At 34.3% G+C, this 16,655-nt stretch overlaps 1 protein-coding gene across 6 annotated transcripts; it reads left to right on the top strand.

The window, feature by feature from the left end:
* The first annotated feature begins 6,088 nt into the window (after nt 1-6,088).
* On the top strand, nt 6,089-12,064 carry LOC109340501 (heterogeneous nuclear ribonucleoprotein 1-like). 6 transcript variants are annotated; one of them, XM_019578211.1, is made up of 6 exons: nt 6,090-6,329; nt 6,468-6,555; nt 6,883-7,024; nt 8,894-8,973; nt 9,270-10,476; nt 11,418-12,064. In XM_019578211.1, the coding sequence occupies exons 3-6, from the start codon at nt 6,883-6,885 to the stop codon at nt 11,429-11,431; spliced, it is 1,443 nt and encodes a 480-aa protein (XP_019433756.1). In that variant the 5' UTR covers nt 6,090-6,329; nt 6,468-6,555; the 3' UTR covers nt 11,432-12,064. The 6 variants fall into 6 exon arrangements, with proteins under 6 accessions (XP_019433753.1, XP_019433756.1, XP_019433757.1 ...); XM_019578212.1 differs by having other exon boundaries at nt 6,428-6,555; XM_019578208.1 differs by lacking the exon at nt 6,468-6,555 and having other exon boundaries at nt 6,089-6,329.
* Nucleotides 12,065-16,655: the final 4,591 nt, after the last annotated feature.

Genomic DNA, 16,655 nt, shown 5'->3' with positions numbered 1-16,655 from the left:
AAGTACATTATGTGGCACAAGTACAAGAAGGAATTGGCCTGAAATTATCCATTTCATGCCATAACTCTTTTAGATGAGTGAAATAGGCATTAATAGACAATTTTCTTTGTTTAGAACTATATAATTTTCTTGTAGGTCACAAATTCGAAATACATCACCTTGATAATACCTTTCTTTGAGATCTTGTCATACCTCAAGTGTTGTTTCAAGCCAAAAAATGCTTTGCATGATGCTTTGATCTAGAGTATGAGTGGTCCATGATAACACTAAGGTGTTGCATCTATCTCATACTCCAAATAGAGAGTCGTCGAAACTTGGCTTTGGTAGGCTTCCATCCACAATCTGTAACTTACTCTTTGATTTGAGGTTCATCATCATTGCTATCAACCAATAGTGACAGCTCGCCCCTATCAATGGAGGTGAAACAAGAGTTGCCCCTAAATTTTTTAATGTGCTGCATATAGTAGGGATTGGAGAGGCCGTTTAGGGGATTTAACAAGGCAACTATGTTTGCCATTTTTCACAGAAAATCTAGAATTACCATAATGAAAAAGGAGGAGGACAAGTAGCAACCTATTCTTCTTTCTATACGCATTAGAGAATCAAGGGATGATGCGATACCATGTTAAAACAAGAATTCTCATGGCTAACCCAAGAAATAAAGCTTCAATCTTTGATAGAGAGGAAATAGAAGATAATAATGAAAGTAAAAAGAGTTAAGACTTGCACATTTAAGGCTAATCAAAGTTTTGATGAAGCAAACACACATACAAGAAAGCTTGAAGATCATACAACAAACAACGAGCCGCAGACTCATAGGTTGCATCTATAGATTTAGGACTTTATTATATTTACTTGTAATTAGAAGTCTTAAGATGATTGTCTTAGATTGAGTCCAGGTTAGGTAAACCTAGGTGGAAAGTCTCATAAGAACTAAAATAGAACAAGATTAAAATTGAGACATAACATCTAGATATCTTATTGTAAATAGGCTCCTGCATATACATACATAGTTTCATGCATTAAAGGTAATATATTTTGAAAAGCTATGTAAAGCATGTGCATATCATATAGGTGGTTTACCATTCATTCCTTACATCAAAGAAAAACATTTTTAACTCAGTATAATCGATTAAGTAGTTAGTGTAATCGATTATCTAGAATTCAGTTACTAACTGAGCTGATGTTGTTAGCACATTAATCGATTAAGACACCATATAATCGATTAAGATGTAACTAAAAATTGATTTTTTAACAACCCGTTAATCGATTAAATGGAAGGATGATCAATTAATATCAGTATCAGTATGATTAGTATAAATTCTGTAATTCTTGCCAATGTGGCATAACATGCATATTTCGAAAATTATTAGAGAGCATCATTTTCATAGATAGCATTGCACTGAGAAAGTGCATTTAGAAAAACTAGGGAGTGAAAGCATTTTGATTTAGGCTTAGAGATTAATATCATTGCATCTAGTCTCTAGTTTTTTATGCATCGAATTCTTGCATCTAGTTCTTGATTTCTTTGAGAGATTTGTGAGGAAAATCTTTTTCTGAAAAGAGTGTGAATCATTTTTAGAAAACCTAATGCATTGATTTTATTTAGAATTAGGTTCTTGTGGATTTTCTGATTTATGTTTTATATTGAGTTTTCAATTGTTGAATCTGAGTATTAAGTACTCAAGTCAACTCAATACATTTTGTTTGAACAATGAAGTTTATCTCTTTGTGAATTGTTTCACTACGAGAGAGATATTTGTAATCTTCTCAGAGGATTTTCTGATTTATGTTTTATATGGAGTTTTCAATTGTTGAATCTGAGTATTAAGTACTCAAGTCAACTCAATACATTTTGTTTGAACAATGAAGTTGATCTCTTTGTGAATTGTTTCACTACGAGAGAGATATTTGTAATCTTCTCAGAGGCTAAGAGGTCTTAGTTTGAGCGATACCGAGGTTGGGGCCGATCGCGAAAGGATAGGAGATCCTAGTAGGCGATTTAGTTAGGTCAAACCTAGGTTGTCAAGCTCATAGGGACTAAGTAAGGATCGACTTAGTTTTTCTGATTTTGTAATTGGAAGTGTGTTTGTAAAACTCACTATTGCAATAGTTGAAGAAAAATCTCCTGAGATCAGAAGGGGAGGTCTAGATGTAGTTTGTATTGGACCACAAACGAACCAAGATAAAATTCCTTGTGCACCTCTTTCTAATCCCTAATCTCTTTAGTTTATGTCTTTACTTTGTTGATTAATTGTGTTAATATGAGTTGCATGCTATAATCTGTTTAATGCCTTTCTGTAATCTCATTAATCAATTAATTGTGTAAAGAATCGGTAATTGGTAACTTATTGTGCAAGAAACCAAAGAATCAAGTTGTACGAGTGTCAAGATAATCAATTATCACAAGCATACTCGATTATATTTGAGCATTTTTTAATCGATTAAGACCAATCATAATCGATTAACTGTAGTCTTTTTTAGTTTTGCGCAAATATAAAAAAGCGGAATAAGTGATCCGCGACACTTATTCAACCCTTTTTCTAGGTGTATTCTAACCTGCTGATACCCAACAAATAAGAGCTTGAAAAAAATTGGGAAGAGATGAGAAAATCCAAATTTATTATTGATTAAAATAATGAAAACATAAGGAGAAATACATATATAAAAGAAGTAGAGTAACTACCTCCAACTAATTTGCCACCTAAGCAATAACTACCCATTATTAATAAAACATAATGATTTTTACATTTTGCGATCTTTAAATGTCCAGTGTCACCTAAGTAAAGCTCCTTGAATCACAGAGGTAATCTGGTTCCCCCCGAGACCTGGTTGGTTAAAGATCAACACTGATGGGGCAGCTCATGGCTCCCCTGGTCATGCAGGAGGTGGTGGTGTTTTTCGTGATAGTTTAGGTGTTATGCAGGGCTGTTTTGCAGCTTATTTTGCCATTCAAAACTCGCTGTATGCAGAGCTCATGGCTGCAATTTTTGCTATTCGGATAGCCCACAGGAAGGGTAGGAATTATATTTGGCTTAAGTGTGACTCTTCTTTGGTTGTGGATATGTTCAAAGGAAATCATGCGATTCCATGGAAGCTTGCTAACAACTGGAAAAAGTGTTGTGCTATTATTTCACAAACTAACTTTCGGGTATCCCACATTTTCAGGGAAGGGAATGTTTGTGCTGATAAATTGGCTGCTTTTGGTGTTTTATCTAAGGCTGATACTTGGTGGGATGCTCCTCCTGATTTTCTGGTGCAGGAAATTGCTAGAAATAGGACTGGTTTGCCTAGTTATAGGTTTAATAACTTTTAACTTGTATTTTTTCTTGGCTCTTTGGTCTCATGTACTTCTTACAATCTTCTTTTAATACAGTTTGCCAAAAAAAAACCCCAATTATTCAAAATTAACCATCAAACTATCGTATCTTGCAGTTGCATTGCTCATTCCACCTTGGCTTGACATGTCCTGGCATTTTGCTGCACCTAGGGATGTGAATGGGTCTGGTTGGGTCCGGGTAGTGCATTACCCGGATCTGCACCGTTGGTTCATTTTTGGACCCAAACTCGCCCCAGATCCATGTTGATATCCGCTGGGCCTGCTACCCATGGGTCCTTGGGTACCCAGCAGATTTACAAGTACCCACAAATTAAAAAACATTAAAAACAATGTCGAGTAATTTATGTAATTGTGTATTTGTTTACTACAATCTTATATGTTATTTAGGTAATCAACAAGAGAAAAATTTATAAAATATAATTTAAAGTTTTAAACATATTTTAAATTGTCTACTCCAACATTTATGACTTAAAATTGATTTAATAAGAATTGTTCAATCAACATTATATTATATTACACATATCAATTAACAAGATAACATCACATCACTACTTAAACATTATTGTTTAACAACATATCAATTATATTCACGAATTAACAATTTAACATTATGGATTAACAATGTATATATGAATCCACATACTCCACATCTTAGCCATCAATTCTAGGGAAATCTGATGGTATAGATCTACTCACTAATTCAAACATTGAATTTCTCTAGAATTGATGGCTAAGATGTGGAGTAAGTTGTTTAAACTTACTCTTGAAGTAAGTGAATCCTCTCCGATATATATATATATATATATATATATATATATATATGAAAGAATAGCGGGTTCGGGTACCCATAGATTTGGGTACCTCATTGCCCAGACCCATCCAGCTGCGGGTTTTCAAATCTCGGGTCTCATTACCTATGAGTTCAAAAATACGGACCCAGACCCGGCCGTTGCAGGTATTTGTTGCGAGTACCCACGGATCTGGTACCCATTGTCATCCTTAGCTGCACCTTAGCCTTGGCCCTCATGCACATTGGTCAGGCTGTTGTGATGCGCCTTGACAGACATATGTGTGTCGTTCTAGTACACGTTGGCTGACAAATGTATGCATGTGTCGTCCAACTTGGTACAATCAATGCCTTGTGTAGATCGAGTATGTCCAGTCATGCTTCCTGCCTTGTGTGGTTCAGGTATGTTTGGTCATGCTTTCTTAATCATTGGTTGATGTGGCTCAGGTATGTCCGATCATGCTTGCTTGATCATTGGTGGTGTGGCTCAATCATGACTAAGAATGTTGGTTCGATCACTGACACATTTTTTTGGCATCTTCATCTACTTGATTCAACACATCAAGATCTCTTTTGATCAAGCATGCCAAAACCAAAGTCAAACAAAAGTCAATCATTAAAAAAATGGATTCATGACTATGCTTCGGTAACAGGAAGAAGAATCAAGGGTAATGAGGTTTATCCAAGGAAAAGACAAGATGATGTTGGTTAATCCTTCACCAACATACAAGGATTTGATAAGAGGGAGATGAAGAAAAATTGAAGAGTTTTAGTCATGAAGGCTTTAACCAACACAAGGACTCAAGGAATAGAAAACAGGTCGTGCTTTCATTTTTATTAAGTGGAAATTGAGAGACCAATATGTAGGCACCGGAGGGTATTTATAGGGAGTTAAAATCCTCTCTAATATTATAGAGGGAAACGCAGTGAAAAAACAAAGAAAAATCAAAATGCAATATTATTTATATGACTTTATTTATAATAAAATGATATTTTTACCTTTAAAATTTAAAGCAGAGAGAGAACTTTCCTCAGGTTGGAGGTATAACCATACCTAAGGAACAAGTATCTCACTTAAGTATGCTTATTGGAGACCTCATGCAACTTAATTGTATTCACCCAACTAGTTAATTCTAACTCATCCTAACTCTAATAAACGATCATAAATGATTAAATATACTTTGGGGCATTTCACATTTGGTGTGATTTGACATTCGCAACATTAATTATCATCTCATGGTAATATTATCACTTCTAATTCTAATTTTATTAAAAACAAAACCTAATTAATTACTCATTAACATAATTAATCACTATTCATAAAAATATAACTTAAAAATTAAAATACTCTTGATTATATTTTACGAAACATTCAAAGTACAATATAACATGTGTTATAATTACGTCTCAATAGTATTTAAGAAGTATGAATGTTTAGTTTGAAAAAGAAAATATCCTTAATTGATCCATCTTGCCACATGTCCCAACATAATATGAGTTGTCACGCCTAACTTGAATTCTCATCCCATGTTGTGTTGGTAGGTAGAAAAATTATATTTACCCTTAATTTATTTAATGAAATAAGACCATAACGAAATTAAGATTAGATAAATTCATTTCGTTATATAAACAATTTTTCTACTTCTACACTTTTTTTATTACAAGTATTTTTAAAATGATAGATCTTCATTTTTTCTTCTATTGGAAATTTTATTATATCATTTTAGAATTTGAAAATTAAAAATTAAACAGATGCCATCTCATGGCTAAGAGCATATTTGTTATCTTAAGAACATATCACTCCATGTATTATGAATTATTTAATTAGTAAAAAAAACTTAATTAAAATGTTTTTTTTAATTTAAATACATATTTTTGAATCAATTATAACAAATTACATGAAAACCTTTTAGAGAAAGCATGTGGTCTCGAGCAGCTCCTCCAAATATTCTTACACAAGCCAATTTGCATTGTAGTCTCTCTCTATTTATATGTATTGTCTTAGCTACAACTTCATTTTCTTTGCATTTAAATTAAGGTAGTGGAATAACCAAGAACAACAACAACAAGAGATAAAAAAGTAGGAGAGAGAATTCATCATAGGGAATGATAAACACATCCTCTGTTTTCATTCCCAGTTTTTCCCTCTCCCATTGAATCAATTTTCCCACTTGCCCATGATTTTTCCATCATCCTCAAATGGTATTTTTATTGGTTGCTTCACTTTTCCTTGATCTCTTTATGAAGTTTTTTCCAATTTTATTCTCTGATCCATTTCCCTTTATTATTTTTTTGTTTAGATTTGATATTTTGGTTTGTTTTTTTATTCATTCTGTGAAGATCTGATGCTGTTAGATCGAATTTGATAAAACTCCACTTCGTATCTGATCGAAGCATCATCTGGGTTCTGTCTGAATTTTAAGATAAGGTGTGTTTTCTTCACAGATTTCTTTGTTATCTGCATTTCTGATCGGTTTTGTTTTGCTCTTGATGATTATAAGATGGATCTTTTGTGTGGAGATTGAGCTTAATTGTGTTTATTCTGCAAAAATCTATCCATCTAGATTGATTCCTAGACTGGAAATTTTGCTATCATTGAATAATTTAGATATGAACATTGATTTTTGGTTTTCTTTTCTTGGGTTTTCCATGAGAATTCTCACTTGAAATGAATGCTTGTTTGAATTTCGTTCAATCTCATTCTCGGAATCAATGATTTATGGTCGACTGATCATGGTTGGTATCACCATAACAGATGGAATCGGATCTTGGCAAGCTCTTCATTGGAGGAATATCTTGGGACACTGATGAGGAACGTCTTAAAGAATACTTTGGGAAATATGGGGAGGTGATAGAGGCTGTGATCATGAGAGATCGCACAACCGGTCGTGCTCGTGGTTTTAGGTTGGAGGTATAACCATACCTAAGGAACAAGTATCTCACTTAAGTATGCTTATTGGAGACCTCATGCAACTTAATTGTATTCACCCAACTAGTTAATTCTAACTCATCCTAACTCTAATAAACGATCATAAATGATTAAATATACTTTGGGGCATTTCACATTTGGTGTGATTTGACATTCGCAACATTAATTATCATCTCATGGTAATATTATCACTTCTAATTCTAATTTTATTAAAAACAAAACCTAATTAATTACTCATTAACATAATTAATCACTATTCATAAAAATATAACTTAAAAATTAAAATACTCTTGATTATATTTTACGAAACATTCAAAGTACAATATAACATGTGTTATAATTACGTCTCAATAGTATTTAAGAAGTATGAATGTTTAGTTTGAAAAAGAAAATATCCTTAATTGATCCATCTTGCCACATGTCCCAACATAATATGAGTTGTCACGCCTAACTTGAATTCTCATCCCATGTTGTGTTGGTAGGTAGAAAAATTATATTTACCCTTAATTTATTTAATGAAATAAGACCATAACGAAATTAAGATTAGATAAATTCATTTCGTTATATAAACAATTTTTCTACTTCTACACTTTTTTTATTACAAGTATTTTTAAAATGATAGATCTTCATTTTTTCTTCTATTGGAAATTTTATTATATCATTTTAGAATTTGAAAATTAAAAATTAAACAGATGCCATCTCATGGCTAAGAGCATATTTGTTATCTTAAGAACATATCACTCCATGTATTATGAATTATTTAATTAGTAAAAAAAACTTAATTAAAATGTTTTTTTTAATTTAAATACATATTTTTGAATCAATTATAACAAATTACATGAAAACCTTTTAGAGAAAGCATGTGGTCTCGAGCAGCTCCTCCAAATATTCTTACACAAGCCAATTTGCATTGTAGTCTCTCTCTATTTATATGTATTGTCTTAGCTACAACTTCATTTTCTTTGCATTTAAATTAAGGTAGTGGAATAACCAAGAACAACAACAACAAGAGATAAAAAAGTAGGAGAGAGAATTCATCATAGGGAATGATAAACACATCCTCTGTTTTCATTCCCAGTTTTTCCCTCTCCCATTGAATCAATTTTCCCACTTGCCCATGATTTTTCCATCATCCTCAAATGGTATTTTTATTGGTTGCTTCACTTTTCCTTGATCTCTTTATGAAGTTTTTTCCAATTTTATTCTCTGATCCATTTCCCTTTATTATTTTTTTGTTTAGATTTGATATTTTGGTTTGTTTTTTTATTCATTCTGTGAAGATCTGATGCTGTTAGATCGAATTTGATAAAACTCCACTTCGTATCTGATCGAAGCATCATCTGGGTTCTGTCTGAATTTTAAGATAAGGTGTGTTTTCTTCACAGATTTCTTTGTTATCTGCATTTCTGATCGGTTTTGTTTTGCTCTTGATGATTATAAGATGGATCTTTTGTGTGGAGATTGAGCTTAATTGTGTTTATTCTGCAAAAATCTATCCATCTAGATTGATTCCTAGACTGGAAATTTTGCTATCATTGAATAATTTAGATATGAACATTGATTTTTGGTTTTCTTTTCTTGGGTTTTCCATGAGAATTCTCACTTGAAATGAATGCTTGTTTGAATTTCGTTCAATCTCATTCTCGGAATCAATGATTTATGGTCGACTGATCATGGTTGGTATCACCATAACAGATGGAATCGGATCTTGGCAAGCTCTTCATTGGAGGAATATCTTGGGACACTGATGAGGAACGTCTTAAAGAATACTTTGGGAAATATGGGGAGGTGATAGAGGCTGTGATCATGAGAGATCGCACAACCGGTCGTGCTCGTGGTTTTGGTTTTGTTGTCTTTGCTGATCCTGCTGTTGCAGAAAGAGTCATTATGGATAAGCACATAATTGATGGCCGCACAGTGAGTTGTTTTACTATACTTTGCAAGTTGGCATTGTGTTGGTACTTTGAGTTTTGATATGTAGTAACGTAACCTTCCTAAAATTGTGTTTTTAATAGAGATCACTGTCCTACTCTTAGATTTTCTACTTTGCTGCTTTTAAAAAAACCATGTTCACTTTTGGCTCTATTTGGTCAAAGCCTAGCAACTTTGATGCTTGGATTTTATATGTACATTGGATCAAACTTGACCCTTTTTTGTTTATAAAATATAATGACTTACACATTTTGATCTCCTGCTGTTCTATTAAATTTCAGGTTGAAGCAAAGAAAGCTGTTCCCAGGGATGACCAGCAGAGTATAAATAGACAGGCCGGTAGTGTACAGACACCTGCTGGTCCTGGACGTACCAAAAAGATTTTCGTTGGAGGTTTACCATCAACTATCATCGAAAGTGATTTTAAGAAGTATTTTGATCAGTTTGGTATAATAACTGATGTTGTAGTAATGTATGATCGCAATACTCAGAGGCCAAGAGGTTTTGGCTTCATTACATTTGATTCAGAAGAAGCTGTGGAAAGAGTTCTTTATAAAACTTTTCATGAACTCAGTGGAAAGATGGTTGAAATCAAGAGGGCAGTTCCTAAAGAGCTTTCCCCTGGACCCAACCGGAGTCCATTGATAGGATATAACTATGGTCTGAATAGGGGAGCCAGTAGCTTCCTAAACAGTTATGCTCAGGGTTATAATATGAGTCCATTAGGAGGATATGGAGTAAGGATGGATGGTGGGTTTAGTCCACTCGCTAGTGGTAGAAGTGGGTTTTCTCCATTTGGCAATACTGCATATGGAATGGGAGTTAACTTGGATTCAGGATTGAGCCCAAGCTATGGAGGGGCTTCTAATTATGGGAGCAATTTAGGATATGGTCGAATATTTAATCCTTTATACAACAGCAACTCAAGCAGATATACCGCTCCTATAGGCTACAGTGGGGGTAATGGAAGAAGTGATTCTCTAATGAACTCACCTTCTCGGAATGTCTGGGGGAATGGGGGCCTGAATAATGCCAATAATGCAGTTGGTCCTGGTGCTTTCTTGGGATCCGGAAGTGGGAATTTTGGTGTTTCAATTGGAAATAATGGCACAAACTGGGGTCCATCTTTTCTAGCTCGGGGTGGAGGGGCTGCTTCTGGCCATGCTACTGGGAGTAATGTCTATGAAGGTGGAGATAGCAGTTTGGGATTAGGTGGGGCAGGGTATGGAAGAAATAGCGGTATAGGTGTGACTTCACCGTCTACATTTAATGCATCAACTGTTGGTTATGAAGGATCATATGAGGACTTATACCGCAGTGGCAGTGGTTCAGCTTACAATGACTCTACTTGGCGGTCTGCAACTTCCGAGATAGATGGTTCTGCCTCATTTGGTTATGGTCTTGGTGGTATTGCTTCAGATGACCCAGCGAAGAGCTCTGAGGGTTATGTTGGAAACTACCATGTTACAAATAGACAATCTACTAGAGGTAACATCTTTTGCTACACTCTTGTCTCCTAAAGAACATTAGATTTTAGCTTATACATTTTTTATGATTTCCAATGGTGTGTTTTTATATTTCAGTACATGAATTATGCCGAAAAAACTTGAAAAGGAAATTTTTTATATTATAATATATTTTAGATTTGTTTAGAGTATCTTAGAATATCTCTTAGGATTGAGATTTCTTTATTTTATCTTTTATGATTTGTTTTCTTATTTAATTAGGAATCTAGTATCAGTATAAATAAAGGTTAGTAGTATATCCTTCCTATCACAATATCATCATTCACAGTATTGTCAATAAAACTCATTGTTATATATTAATAAAGATATCATGGTAATGAGTACTCTCCTTAGTGTTTATGGCAGTCCACGTAGAACTATTGCTTGGAACATCCTATACTTACGTCTAGGTTTCCTGATTACTTTCATTTAATTTTTTGTTGGAATTTGATTTTAATTGTTATATTAAGCCCTAATTCCAGTTTTTGCCCCCTAGATTCAAAATGAACTATTTAGTTCATCTATATTTGCATAATGAGCAATTTTAGTCCTGTTAACATGCTGTTAAAATCTAAATAGAAATTTCTGATGTGTCATTTAAAATTTTATTCTTTATTCCAAATAAGCACTTGAAATGGATGTGATATGCACATGTGTCTTTAAATCCCCAAAATAACATTACTAACTAAATTATACAATAATGTTACTCAACATAAAACCTCTCTATGTTTTGTCTCGCTGACATGCTAGTCATGTTACATATTTACTTAAAAAGAGGTCGTATTAATACCCCATAAAAGTGAAGTTTGATATTGTCATATTCTTGCGATTTATTGTGAAATAGTTGAAAATTGATCATGTTCATTATGTATTTCAGATGTATGCTTGATACTCATTTTCTTATATTGAATCAACTTGCTTCAGGAATGGCTGTGTAGGCGATGCGTTAATTGGCTGTGTCGTAATAAGCAGTAGATCAGGGGAACTGGTCAAAAAGTAATGAGATATTTGTGAATTCATACATCTCCTTCACTTGAGAGATATCAAATCATAAGGAAATTGGCCTTATATTGCTAACTGTGTTCCTTCATTTGAACTTTACATATTCAAATAGAAAGCAGTTACAGGTGATGTTGTGTTAAGGTTTGGAATTTTTTTCATTTTCTTTTTTTGGACCCTCATTTTCATTTAGCAAGACTTAGTTCCTTTCTTGGAATGATTGAGGTGTAAAATCAGATTGCGGGATATACTCAAGAAGATTTGTTCCGATAGTGTAGTAGTGCATCTCTGGAGCGATGCATCATCATCGTTAGTTTGTTAAATTATAGATTATTAATTTTTAAATTTCTTCTTTCTTTTGCCACTGAATGGCAAATGTGTTTGTTCTTGTTTTTACCATCTTTTTTTTTCCTGGGATATGTAACTCTGATCAAATTGTAAGTGAAGTTCAGATTGATTTATCAAGTGTGAAACATGAGTGGGATTCCTATATTGGATCCCCTCAAATAATTAAGTTGATGAATAGTGTTATCAATTTTTGTTACACTTATGCTATACAACTTTACTATATATATGGTCTATTTTTTAAGTCTTAAGTCTGTATCTTCTTGATTTTCTTGATTAGTCAATTCTTGTCTCTCTTGTTTGGTTTTTTCCTGTTTTGTGATGATAATATACTTTTATTGCAATGCATGTAACAAAGTTGATTGGTTGCAACTACTGGGAATGGTTGGAAATAGAAACATTTTATTTTCTTTTGTAGCTTATGCTTATTATAACTTATCATTAGTAACTTTTATGGTCATTTAGCTTTAGTACTTTCACGTGATTCCATCCTTGTGATAAGAATACAGATTTGGATCTTCAATTTATGTGTGGTCATGCTTTTATCTTAGCCTTAAATATATTAGGACTTGTTCTTATATCTTCTACTAATTTTGGACACCATCGTCGCATAATAGTTGTACTTTTCAAAACGTTAGGTCTAATGGAAAATGATATCTGCCTCCATCTGTTTTCTTTTCAAATCTTTCTATTCTCAAAGCTAATTATTCGCTATAATCCTTTTCTTTAAAGTTGGTTATCAAAAGATGCTTCTGAAAGTAAGGTTTGGTAATTTATTCAAAAAGATAAATGAAAAGAGTTATTTTAAGCTATAATAGAAATTAGGTTTTAAATATGAGGAGAAATTCGTTTACACCAAATTTAAGTATACTAGTTATACTCAATCTCAGTCATTCATTCTTATAAATCCAATGGACCAAATGGGTGAGTACAATAAATGATGAGAGATAAAAAAGAAATCTTAAATAACTTATTGCACTCGCTTATTTAGTCCGTTGAATTTAAAAAAATGAATAGTTAAAAATATTTACTCTTTCCGTTCTGAATTATGATGTTCTTCGTTACGGGAGAGAAGTTTATTTTTCTTTTTTTGGTAGCAAAATTGTGATTTCATTATATGTAAAAGGATATAGATGTTACATCATGTTTTTTCAACTAGTTCATCTCCATTAGTAAGAGGATCCCTACTAATGTGGTTGATGAAATGCCTTGTTGGTTGTGCCACATTAACGTCACGTGGACAGAAGGACTAGAATTTAAATAAAAAACATTTAGAGACTAAAAACAGATTTAAAGAACAAAACAAATCAGAGTTTCACAACCTCCATTTTCTTCATTTGTTAGTTAACTTTGGTATTTTCCTAGTCATGTGGTGTTGGTAGATAATGGAGAAGTTATTAGATAACGGGGGTGTCAGTAGATAGTGAAGAGGTTAATAGGTAATGATGTTATGTTATCTAATGCACTATGTATGTGGCCTATATAAAAGGCTTAGTATCAATGACTTAAATGCATTCCTCCCTATTATTTTTTCTCTTCTATACTTTGCCTTTAAATTAATGCCACATTAACAATGTTATCATAGCATATTACACAAGGGGGAGTGCAATTAGAGAAATATTGTGAGGGAGAGACACAAAAAAAAACAACTTTGATTCTTTTCCCCTCTTATTACACATGGCTTCAGACAATACCTTTGTGTAGGCAGCTATTCCACATTTTGATGGTCACTATGACCATTGGAGCATGCTCATGGAGAACTACTTGAGGTCCAAAGAATATTGGACGATTGTGGTTTCTTGCGTAGAAAAACCAACATCAAATGTGGTGTTGACAGATAGGCAAATGACAGAGCTTGAAAGATGAGGCTTGGAGGATCTTAAATCCAAGAACTATATGTTCCAGGCTATTGATAGATTTATTTTAAAAACCATTCTCAACAAAAATACTTCCAAGGACATCTTTTTTTTTTTTTTTTTATAAGGAAAATTGCATTAAAATGAGCACAAGGGGTGCACACCCAATACAAGAGAAAGATCAAAGAGAGATCTTTTTACTAGCTAAATTGATATAATTTTTGGGGCCAATGCACCAATTAGCAAACAAAATAGAAGAAGAGTTTACATATGATGAAAACCAAACCCACGATCTATTCTGAATCAAATCCATAATATGAACATAGCTCGGGTCCTTTCCTGAGAAAACATCTTCTTTCCTCATTAACCAAATTGACCACACCACCGCAAACCACAACATTTTCCAAAGATTTAATCCTTTACCAGACACAAAAGAATCATGAAGAATGAACAAATCTACTATTGATGCAGGAACATTAACCGGAGTTTGAAGCCAAGAGTAGAAGCCATACCAAACACTCATAGTGAAGTCACAAGAGATAAATAAATGATCCATAGATTCTACTTGATTCTTGCATAAAACACAAATCATGTCATCAATCCCACAAATGATGTTCCTTTTGAACAACTCATCCTTGGTTGGAATCCTTTGTTTAACAAGTTTCCAAGCAAAACAACAAATAGAAGAAGGCACACAACTAATCCAACACTTTTTTAACACATTATCTAAAGTAGAGTTGTTATGAATCACCTGAGCCAAGTATGTGGTTTTAATCACATAGGATCCTGATGTGTCAAACCACCATCTCCAAGAATCTAAGACATCCTTCCTACATGCATGATGATGAATCAAGTCAAGCAGATTTCTTGCCAAGGACTCTTGTCTGCCAAATAAATTCCTTCTCCACTGAATCTCCCAAGACCAAACCTCATTCGACCAGAAACCATTCTGAGCCACCAATGGCCTTTTATCCACAGCAAGAGAAAAAAGTCGCGGAAAAACTTCATTGAGACTCTGCTGACCCACCCAAGTATCAAGCCAAAACAATGTCTGGTTACCATCACCGATTTCCTTCCACACATTCTCATTAAACCAGCCACCATTAACCCCGTTAAGTGAGCCCACTTTTCTGAGATCCTTCCACCATTTGGACGCGAAATTAGGAGTACAACAAAACAAATCAGTACCATACTTGGAATTAATTACCTTCACCCAAAACGCCTCATTGTCAATAATTCTCCGCCATTTCCATTTCCCCAACAAGGAATCATTAAACACCGAGAGATTTCGCACACCTAAACCTCCTAACTCCTTAGGCTTACAAACATCATCCCAAGCAACCCAAGCAATACCTCTATTACCATCCTTGTTACCCCAAAGGAAATTTCTCTGCAAAGAAACAATTTTTGCCAAGACCTTCTTAGGAGCTTTGTAAAGGGACAACATGTATGTAGGAATGTTTGACAACACCGAATTGATGAGAATAAGCCTTCCTCCAAAGGAAATATGCTTGCACTTCTATGAGGCAAGCCTCTTTGACACCACCTCAATCCAACACTGCCAAGTAGAAAGCCTCCTTGGATTAGCCCCAACTGGAATTCCCAAGTAAAGAAATGAAAAGGACCCAAGGTTACACGATAGGAAATTAGTTGCACGAGTAAGAAAAGAATCTGAAACCGAAATGCCAAACAAAGAACTCTTGTGAGAGTTCACTTTTAATCCAGAAATTAGTTCAAAGCACCTGAGAATGGATTTGATACACCAAAGATTTTTGACATTAGGCTTACAAACAAGAATAGTGTCATCAGCAAATTGAAGATCACACACCTCCACTCCACAACTACCAATTTTGTAACCCTCAAATAACCCAGCACTTCTAGCATTGCGCATCAAACCTGCGAAACCTTCCGCCACCATAAGGAATAAGAAGGGTGCCATAGGATCCCCTTGACGAATGCCTCTCGAAACAGAGAAAAACTCTGTTGGGCTCCCATTTACCAACACAAACATCGAGGTCGAAGAGAGACAACCTTTTATCCACTTCCTCCACTTATAAGAGAAACCAAACCTAGAAAGCATATAATCTAGGAAACTTCAGTCAACAGAATCATAAGTCTTCTCAAAATCAATCTTGAACATCAAACATCCATCCTTATCCTTCTTAGCTGAATGAATGATTTCGTTAATCACAACCGTAGCATCCAGAATACTCCTATCATGGATAAAAGCTGACTGAGTAGGGGAGATTAGAGAACTGATAACTCCCTTAAGCCTTCCTGCCAAGATTTTTGCAAGAATCTTATACAAAGACCCCACAAGAGATATCGGTCTAAAATCTTGGATCTTATTAGGATTTTTATTCTTTGGAATCAAGGTGATGAATGAAGAATTCAAACCCTTAGGAATCCTACCACTCAGCTGGAATTCCTGAACAAAAAGGATAATATCCTTTTTAATCAAACCCCAAAACTCCTGGAAGAATTTGAAATTGAATCCATCAGGCCCCGGACTCTTGTCACTAGCACAACTCCAAACCGCTTCTCTAATCTCCTCCTCCAAAATTCCGGAATCCAGATACATGACTTAAGAAGAATTCAACTGGTTAAAATGCACTCCATCTAGTCTCGGCCTCACAAACTAGTTGCTAGAAAATAACCTTTTAAAGTAGGAGGTTATCCCTTTTCTAATAATAGGATCTTGTTCACACCAAACCCCATCTATCCACATACCATGAATTTGGTTTCTTCTTCTCCTATTGTTGATACAAGCATGAAAGTAACTAGTATTTGCATCCCCTTCCTTCAACCATTTACACCTGGACTTTTGCCACAAAAGATTATCCTTCCAATTAGCCGTTTTCCACCAATCCGCAGTCAGATTCTTCTTCAATGCAATTTGATTTGAGTCCAAAACAGAGCTCTCTCCTAGGAGGTCTAAGTGCTGAATTTCCTTAACCAAGTT

The sequence above is a fragment of the Lupinus angustifolius genome, unplaced genomic scaffold (genome assembly GCF_001865875.1).
Source record: "Lupinus angustifolius cultivar Tanjil unplaced genomic scaffold, LupAngTanjil_v1.0 Scaffold_182_2, whole genome shotgun sequence".
NCBI lineage: Eukaryota > Viridiplantae > Streptophyta > Magnoliopsida > Fabales > Fabaceae > Lupinus > Lupinus angustifolius.
The sequence above is the reverse complement of the archived record's forward strand: the minus strand, read 5'-3'. Positions and strand labels throughout refer to the sequence as shown.